Source organism: Medicago truncatula, chromosome 1 (genome assembly GCF_003473485.1).
Source record: "Medicago truncatula cultivar Jemalong A17 chromosome 1, MtrunA17r5.0-ANR, whole genome shotgun sequence".
NCBI lineage: Eukaryota > Viridiplantae > Streptophyta > Magnoliopsida > Fabales > Fabaceae > Medicago > Medicago truncatula.
In genome coordinates, this window is record NC_053042.1 from 54,307,170 (window position 1) to 54,316,421 (window position 9,252).

Here is a 9,252-nt window from a genome sequence, read left to right on the forward strand (position 1 = left end):
ATTATTAAGATGTTCATGCCACATAGGGGTGTGCATGAGTGGTATACTAAAAAATGTGTCAACCAATAATTACTTGCGAGAATATGTTTTTTACTTAATCTTTAGTTTAATTGGGGAGATAAGTGTGTAAACTAGTCTAACCAAATTGAATTTGTTAAAACATGGTATAAGAAAAGTTTGAGCTTGACTTGTTAAACACATTTTTAACTTCAAACTGTCTTTTCAATCATGTAAATTTTTCTTGATTTCAAACGATTGAAAAATATGTGCACTAATGAAAGAAAAAAAATTATAAAAATTTAAATTTTAATAGAAGAGATTAAGATAAGTTCGGTGGACCACCTCATACTGAATTGGAATGTTGATGAATCATGATTTTTATTTTTTACCACTCAATCCACCATAAAATCAAATTTAATTAGACGGGGGAATGGTGATTAGGCTCCCTAACTTACATAAAATTTTATTTTCCTTCACCAAACAAAAATCTTCCAATACGGAATAACTCAAAACAATGCACTGGAGAAGGCTTTGATTGGCTTTGGAAAGCTACTTTCCCTATCTTCAAAAAAAAATTGTTGAATGCATAAATTTTCAATTATGAATAATGCTTTTAAAAAGCTACTTTCCCAAAAACCGTGAGTTTTCCTATGTCTCCCTTCATTTCCTTCCTTCCCTTTCCAAAGGCCTAATGGCGGAAGCTTTTGACTCCAAGTTCAACATTATTTAACGATCGAACATCAACAAAGCCTTACAGATTGGTTACTCCATGGTGAGAATAATTAGTCAATGCATCACTTTTCTTTCTATACTTATACTCGCGTAATTAGTTTGCTTTAACCATCATCGATCTCAATTCCCTTCCAAATTAACAGCATACTATATTATAGACTCCAATTAATAGAGAACAGAGGGGAACGGGTAAGACAACTTTCCACATTAAATATACATGTTATTATTATATAGATAGATAGAAACAATACACACTGGTTTAAGTTCCTAGCTAATTACGATGAATCTAAATTATGAACCATGGTAACAAATGATGCAACATTGCAAATAAAAGCCAGTTGAAAAGAAAAAAAAACCGCAACTGTGAAAGCAAAACTGTCATAGAATCACAAAGTCGGAAGGATAATCAATCAGACAACTTGATAGTTTTCCGTTATCAGCTGTGTTCTCTGAGCAAATTTGGGCGGATTACCACCCTTTAGCGGAATGATGTTTGTAACCTACAAAGACAAGCCAAAAACATTAAGTCAACTGTAGTCCATCATTGTACACTTGAATGAAGTGATAATCGACACCTAAACATGTATAATATTTCCTTGCTAAAAAATCTCTAGTTCAATCAATGCATGCGTCAGTTTCAACCAGATCATTTCAAAAAAGCACTATGCATGTATGCTCACAAATAAAGTCAGATGAAAAAAAATAAATCATCAGACAAACCTTCAGGTCACTAAATGTATCAGTTGCTATAAAACGAACTGAAATGGGAAAGAATGTTGATGCTGCTTGAGGAACAACAAACTCCAATGACCCACTGCCAAATATATTAAGATCATACAACAAATCTAAAAATACAAAGATCAAAATCTAGCATAAGTAAGCTCTAAGACAACCATTCCAATTTTAGCATACCTGCGATTTGAATTATCAATCAGCAGGACAGACCACTCCAAAATGGAATTCCTAGAATCATACCTGCAAAGCCAATTTTATTAAGGAACTATAAAGAGAGTAAGAATTTAATGTACAGACGTGGAGTAAAATTATTTACAACCATAATAAAATATTAATGACTAAACTCGTGATCTTAGGAGAGGAGGAGGAGTAGGAGAAGGGGAGGGGGAAGCAGTATTAGTTACACAGAGCATCATAATTCATGCAAATTTAGTCAGATAATTCAAGATTGCAGACCATTTACACGAGTAACAGATAGTATTATTTCCAATACAAAACGACTAGTTTATTTACTGCAGACTTCAACATGAAACGCAAAAAACAAGACTGTCCCCGACACTTATTCAAAGGAAGAAAACAAAAATAATTTCCACACCTCCATTCCCCATCAATTTGACTAACAGATGGAGCTTCTCGGAGAGCTGGAAGGGGTACTGAGATCACAACATTGCGCAGATCAAACATTGATGAAGCCTCATATTCAATGTTGACATAAGTTTCATTTCCAGAAGAAGAGGGCCAACAGTTGACTGCATTATACATGTATTGCACACGGTAAGTTATAAATACATGAAAACAAAATAGCAGCCAACAACAATGAAATTTATTGACTTACTTGTCAGTGGCACCATTGACTCATCAGTGCTTTGCATTCTCCACCTTAAAAGACCAACACCTCCGGCATCACTGGCTTGACCAGTGGGGAAAGGCCTATTTGGATCCTTCAGGCCTAATATATTTTCATTGGCAAATAATTCTTTATTCATGTTAGGATGTGTCTTGAAAGAGACCGCTTGATTCTCACCAGTCTGAACCTGCAAAAACAAGGCACAATATGTAAGTACATTTCTTTTAATTGTTCCCCTGAATAGATGTTTTCATTCAAAACAAATTTCAAGGCATGAGTAAACCTAGGCTGGGAATCTCAAGAGTCAAGACTGAAGGATGGTAGGAGAAGACAAGTATACAAATAATCCGAAGTAGTATTTTATTACAAAAAAATGGGGAAAATCTCCCTGGACTGCGACCTTCCTCCTGATGGCCCCAATTCTCTCACAAGAAAATACTGATTAGCACTATTTGAGTCTTACATTAAACACTAAAACATAGGCTGGTTTTTAAACATTACTCGTTTGAAAATTAGCTCATTGTTAACCTTCAATATTACTGACAACTGCATTTACAGAGGATGCAAACTTTGACAAGAGTATATGAGGCCTAAATAAAGAAAACAGAAAAAAATTAAGCAAGACACAAGTTATTACACTACTCATGTCAATAAATAACTACTTATCAAAAAAGACTGCTCAGGTTATGCAAAGCAGCAGTCAAATGGACACGCATGGAGTTAGTTAGAGATAGTGAGAATGTAATACCTGAACTTGAACATGTCCATCCTCTTTGTTAAGAATTTGGAGAGACAATGTTCCTTGAACATCAAAATTACTAAGACCACCATCTCTTTTCAGTGTCACGTTTAGTTTCTCCTCCACAGTTAAAGTGATGGGATCGATAAGTGGCGGGGCAGCTGACCGAGACGGGCCAAGTTTTGGCTGATCAACTTCAAGAATAACCTCACCTTCTGCTTTCAATGATTCCAAAAACTGGTTTGTCTTTTGAGATTTACCAAGCTTCATACCAAGGCCCTTTGGCGGAGCAGTGGCAGATGCAGTTGGACGACCTAAGGAAGAGAATAGGAGAGTAAATAAATAAAAATGTTACTCTTTATTCAGAAACATGTTAAATGAAAAGGTTACACTTTGGTTCAGCAATCTCCCCCTTTTTGATGGGGACAAGCATATGCATTTTGATGAACAAGTGCTGCCTGTATATTGCATGCTTCGTTGCCATTCTGAGTCATTACATTTAAAAGCATTCTAGAAGAATTTGTGGGAATCTATGATAACCAACCTTTAGGCTTGGTAGAAAAGGAATCAACATCAGTGCTCGATCCAAAACCAGAGCCACTTCCAAAACCAGTTCCGGTGCTAGATATGCTCATGTCACTAAAGCTATTTTCAATTCTTCCAGATCCCATTGACGTTAAAGGACCAAATCCTCCTTTATCACCTCTATTCTTTTCAATCTGCACGATAATTGTATTAAATTCAATTGAAAGTAAAAACATAAATAAATAAATAAATAGTAGTCTCTCCAACCAAACCTTGCTCTTATCAATCTCACTTGCTTTCCGCTTCATTAGATCCTTAGTTTCATTGACCTTGCTCTGCTGAACCAGCTTATAAAGCTTCTCTTCATGACTTTCCATCTCACAGTATTGCTTAACTTGTGCAACGGTCACATTTTCCTTGTGACCAAGAGAGATGACTTCATCAAACGCAAAAATCAGCTCAAAGGCATGTTTGCAGATACCCTCTTCATCAAGGGAATAAGAATATTCAGGGACCTAAAATTATTGAGTAATGAACTGAATAAGAAAACATTTTGGCACAAGTTTAATTTAAGGGCTTTAAAACTGATTCAAAAAGGTAAAATACCTCCTACTAAAAATCATTTCATCCATCCTAAACCTTCCTAAAAAATTCAAGGAACTAAAAGCCATGTTTAAATGATCATAATTGTCCCATCAAAACCCCATGAAAAACACCAATATGGCAGGAAATTAAGACGACAAGGCCCAAAATTCTAGATTCAGGCAAGCAAGTCATGCCAAGTTAATGACAAAACCAATAATTCTCCCAACAAGAAGAATTGACCAATCAATTGAAAATAAATGGATTTGGGAACACAAAATGTCAAATTTGAAGGATCACAGAAAGAATACCAGTTTGGAGAGAAGTCTCAGAGTATCTAAATCGTCCATTATATTGCTCTGTTTGTTCGTTACAAGAAGCAAGTATAGAGCTTCTATTGGCTGATAAACATAGCGGATGTTCTCAGTCTCGATATATGTGTGTTGTTTCCCAGTACCTATTAACTTGGGAAACGCAGCTAGAAGTCCCTCAATTCTTATCCGAGACATATCCACAAACTGTCTAGAGACTAGCACTGTAATCAAAAAGCAAAAGATTTATTGGCATAAGGGTATGGGTGTTGAGTCCGTATATATTTAGGCACAATCAAATAAAACATCAATTCAGGAATAAGCGGTTGTTTATTAATTTAAAAGCTTGTCCTGAATGTCAAGGGGTAAAAAAATATTCCAAATAATAAGATGTAATACTAAGGAATCAGACACACAAAAAATATGGAATAATTAAAATAGGCGACTCCATGGTCTATGTTTGCTGACATAAAGTGATGAGCAGATAGATTATTCAGATAAAACTTACAAGAAGTCATATAGCAAAATATACATTTTAGGTTTCCTGACTAAGGCTTGTAACATGTATTAGTTATCTCAACATGAGTGACCATGTTTTAAACCAGAGGAAAAGAAATAACTTCATTAGCTGATTTTCCACATGTTCAACCAATGCAAATATTCCTGGAAAGGTACTGCCCATCCTGAAAGTAATTTCTTATATATTCCCCGTCTCAAAAACACATTGTCTTGTGTTTCATAAAAATGTGCACATGTCTAGCTTAAAGTTAACTATAGTTCTGTCAAAAAAAAAAAAAAGTTAACTATAGCTAAAGGTTGCATCTCTAAATTGCTGTTCAATGAAGTATACAATACAGTGAGTACAAATGGAAAGCAAGCTAGACACAGACTATTGGTGTTAATTATTCTAAAATAAAGGGTAAAAAACCACAAGTTAGTGAATGGATGCAAAGAACTCACCTTTGCCAGATTTGCCGACAATGGATGCAGCAAGCACAACCTGTACAACAAACGAAAACAAAAATTGAAGAAGAAAAAAATAACTGTACAAATAGTAAATCAGGAACAGATACGAAACTTCTATATTTCCTAAGCCAAGAGATGTTTGCTTTTCCAATTTACTAAAGGTAATGAGCTTGTGACCTTTTAGGATGAAATCAAACATTAAATGTTACATAACTAAATTCGGGATAAAAGAAAATCAAACATTACGAAATAGAAAGCCAAAAACATGTAAAAAGAAACAGAAAATACAGGTTCCACACTCAAGTGAATTCTTCTTTTACCTAAACCAAAAACCATATTTTTTATCTTCACCATTTGAGCCACACATAGATGCCATTCGGCAAGAAAGTCGTTAAAACAATCTAGTTTGGCAGTCCTATCCTCCTAACTTTGGATTCCATCTTTTTTCGCTCAACATGAGGCCTAGGCCAACTATAATGTAATGCTACGAGGAAAATAATGCCAGACCACATCACTACACACGGATAATGGTTCCAATTTCGGAGGATTGGTTTTGCCATCTAGAAAGGGTTAGCGGCGCAGTTTGTGCCCGTTTACATGTAATTCTCGAGGATTACACTAAACATCGAAATGCATGTAGCAAAAATAAAGACGAGCAACAAAACACAACACGGGAGGATAAGCTATAGCAGAAGATTCAAAATTACTGGTAGCGAAATTATTATACAAGGATTTCAATTTTAAAGCATATCAATATATTCTGGGAAATTCTTTGAAACCGTAATTTTAGATCACGGGTGGGTTAAACTCATGCATCAAACAATTGTAGGAAGAGAATTGTGGTATGAAAATGAAGATAACATAAGAAGTGAAATTAATAGATACAATTAATTAAAGTGCAAAGAATAAGAAACAATAAGCGATACCATATTTGCGGTTGATCTGTGAAATTGTATGGAATTGAATCTGCAAGTGAAAGAAAAAACAAAGTTTAGATCCGTGAGTGAGATATGCAATGGATTGCAATTGAATGGATAAGAATAGCGAAGAGAATATGAAAATGAGAAAGAAGATTTTACCGAACGCGATGAGAGATTGGGGAGAGTAGATCTGAAAGGATTGTGAGTGAAATTGGGGAGGAAGCAATGGTGCAGTGAAAGACTGAGGCGGGGCTCAGGTTGATCTACTGGAAGCAAAATATGATGCTTTTGGATTTGAGAATTGTTGTTCCCAACAAGGCTTTGGCACACGAGTAATTTACTTTTTTGCTCTCTGGCAGTAACCCCCTTAGTAGTTACTGCCGAGGAATTAAAAATCCGGCTGCGTTAACTGCCGAGGAAAACCTCGGGAGTTAACTGCCGAGGAAAACAAGCACAGTGAGCTTTGCATGATTCTTTCTAAAACATTTCCAAGCCATTTTTCGGTCAGTTTTTACCTGTAATTAAAGCACAGTGTAACACCCCGTTTCCCAAAATCAATTTAATTATAATTATAAAATCAGAGTTCCACATTAAACGGCATGTCACACTACAAAATATAATTTCTTAAATAGATTAAAACTAATTAACAACATCCTTCATTAAACTGCAGCGGAAAATTCTTTAAATTAAACTCCATTATCCAAAATAATCTTGGCATTAAGCCGCAACATAAAAATCAACGATAAACATGGACTACGTTAACTTGTTCCAAAATTTGATACATAGGTAGAAATTTAAACTATAAATTCCATCCCACGCATCAGAGTCCTAGACACATTGAGCCACCACCAACCTACTCAGGATCACCTGCAAGTTACCCATAGGAAGGGCAACATTTTCAAGCAGAAGGGGTGAGATTCACAACAAAATATAGATAAAGAATACATCAATTGAATCTAACACCCTATCATAATTCATCCACATTATTATTAATTTCATAACATCATTTTCGCATATTATTAATAATATTAATTCATACACCTCTCAACAATATATGCAACTTATCACCACTCCACTAAGACTCCTCTAAACTCCCATGCATGTGGTACCATAAATCAGGACCGTGACCCACACCGCTGTCGAATGGTTAAAGCATTCTCAACAGGACATAAGTCCTCACCACTACACCACTTTGAGTAACTAGTACTCCACCACTTTGAACGACTAAGCATTCCAGAGCCGAAGCTCTCCCACTGTTATGTTAATGCAACTAATCCCCATAGAGTATATCTACATACCAACCAACCTAGACATATACATATATATGATTCACCAACCAACTTACACCTTTAAGGGAATTTAATTATATACAACACACATCAGTCAGCATCCATTCATCAAAACCAACTAAGCATCCAGGGAAATATATATCAGCATACAAGCCATGCAATAATTCAACAAAATACACAATCCAAACAACAACAGAAATTAACCAACCAAATACTGGGCAGCTCGCCTCGCGAGCTCATCTACTCGCTATGGCGAGCTCAGAAAAACAGGTACTCGCCATGGCGAGTTGGAGGCGAACTCGAGGCGAACAGAAATATGGTGCTCTCGGGAAAAATGACATTTTTCTCACTCAAACCTCAATTCTAAGCTCCCTAATCATCTTTTACACTTAAAACTTGCTCTAGTCCTCTTAAAAATCATCTAGGTACACGAAACTACCCAAAATACGGCTTATAACAACTTTTTCAAAATCCAGATTTTCACAAGGCTACTCGCCATGGCGAGCTGTATCACTCGCGAGGCGAGCGATGAAGTTGTTCACTCGCTATGGCGAGCAATGGCTACTCGCGAGGCGAGCGATGAACTCCTGTACGGGCAGAATGCAGGTTTTTCCCAAAAATCCCATTTTTCCTCAAATCACTCCCCAAATTAGTTTACAGATATGCAATGAAAGGTTTTATGCACCCAGAACCCATTTCTACCCTCAATTCTATGATTCCTACACCCAAAACTCCTTAATCAACAAAAACCTAATTTCTCCCAAATCCTCACATAAACCTGTTAGAACACAATCAACATTCAGAATCTATATAATTGCGGTAAATCTCACCCTTACCTTAGAATTGCAGAATAAACACAGCAGAAAATGGTTCCTAGGCTCCTCTCCCTTGTTCTTGGTTTTCTCCCAAACTAGACTGTTTTCACGTAAAACAGTTTTCTCTATTTTTCTTTCCTTTTCTCAATTCCCAAAATGTAACCTCCCACTCCCTAATTAGCAATTAACTCCCTACTAATTATGTTAATTATTTCATAACCCCCAAAATAATAATTAATCCTATTCTTATATTATTTTAATTATTTAATAAAATAATCACATAATAAATAAATATACACTACATAAATCACCAAAAATCACATAAATGACACCACACAATTAAAAATAATTAAATAAAAATTAGAGTGTTACACACAGCATCTTGAAAGGCAAACTAATTCATACAACATTGAAACTCAGACATAAACAAAAAAAAACACAATATTTTTTACAATTGTCCATATTTAAATTAAACCGACATTTGGTTCAAATTACACAAACGTTTGAAATTCAAATCACAAAAAAAATATTGGCGCAAATGCACAACTTAATTAAACCAACATTTTTATACATTAAACAAAGTTAAAAATCTCATGGAATTAAAAGTAATGTCATCAAAGTACAAATATACAAATCAATGTCATGAAAACACCAAAACTAAAAAAACAAGTCCTAAAAAACAAAATACTACTATTGGTCCTGGTCCTGCTGATGATGCATCCTCCTCGGCCTCTAGCCTCGCCTCCTGGTCAAAATCGGTGCGATCTGCTCCCTCATATGGCTCATGGCCT

The 9,252-nt window shown here is 35.5% G+C and overlaps 1 protein-coding gene across 1 annotated transcript; it reads right to left on the reverse strand.

Annotated features, from left to right (window-relative positions):
• Nucleotides 1-931: 931 nt before the first annotated feature.
• LOC120577943 (coatomer subunit delta) lies at nucleotides 932-6,674 on the reverse strand. Its single transcript, XM_039830039.1, has 12 exons — nucleotides 6,517-6,674; nucleotides 6,364-6,403; nucleotides 5,432-5,471; nucleotides 4,472-4,695; nucleotides 3,851-4,093; nucleotides 3,598-3,772; nucleotides 3,063-3,367; nucleotides 2,303-2,501; nucleotides 2,063-2,216; nucleotides 1,645-1,707; nucleotides 1,453-1,546; nucleotides 932-1,232 (listed from the first exon to the last, which is right to left on the reverse strand). Exons 2-12 carry the CDS (start codon nucleotides 6,364-6,366, stop codon nucleotides 1,143-1,145), a joined length of 1,590 nt encoding a protein of 529 aa, XP_039685973.1. The 5' UTR covers nucleotides 6,367-6,403; nucleotides 6,517-6,674; the 3' UTR covers nucleotides 932-1,142.
• Nucleotides 6,675-9,252: the final 2,578 nt, after the last annotated feature.

Excerpts from the sequence above, each read along its gene's own strand:
- LOC120577943 (XM_039830039.1), bottom strand. Across the intron at positions 4,696-5,431 it reads TGTCGGCAAATCTGGCAAAG|TGCTAGTCTCTAGACAGTTT; the intron begins GTGAGTTCTTTG and ends TTTTGATTACAG. Across the intron at positions 1,233-1,452 it reads ATACATTTAGTGACCTGAAG|GTTACAAACATCATTCCGCT; the intron begins GTTTGTCTGATG and ends TTGTCTTTGTAG.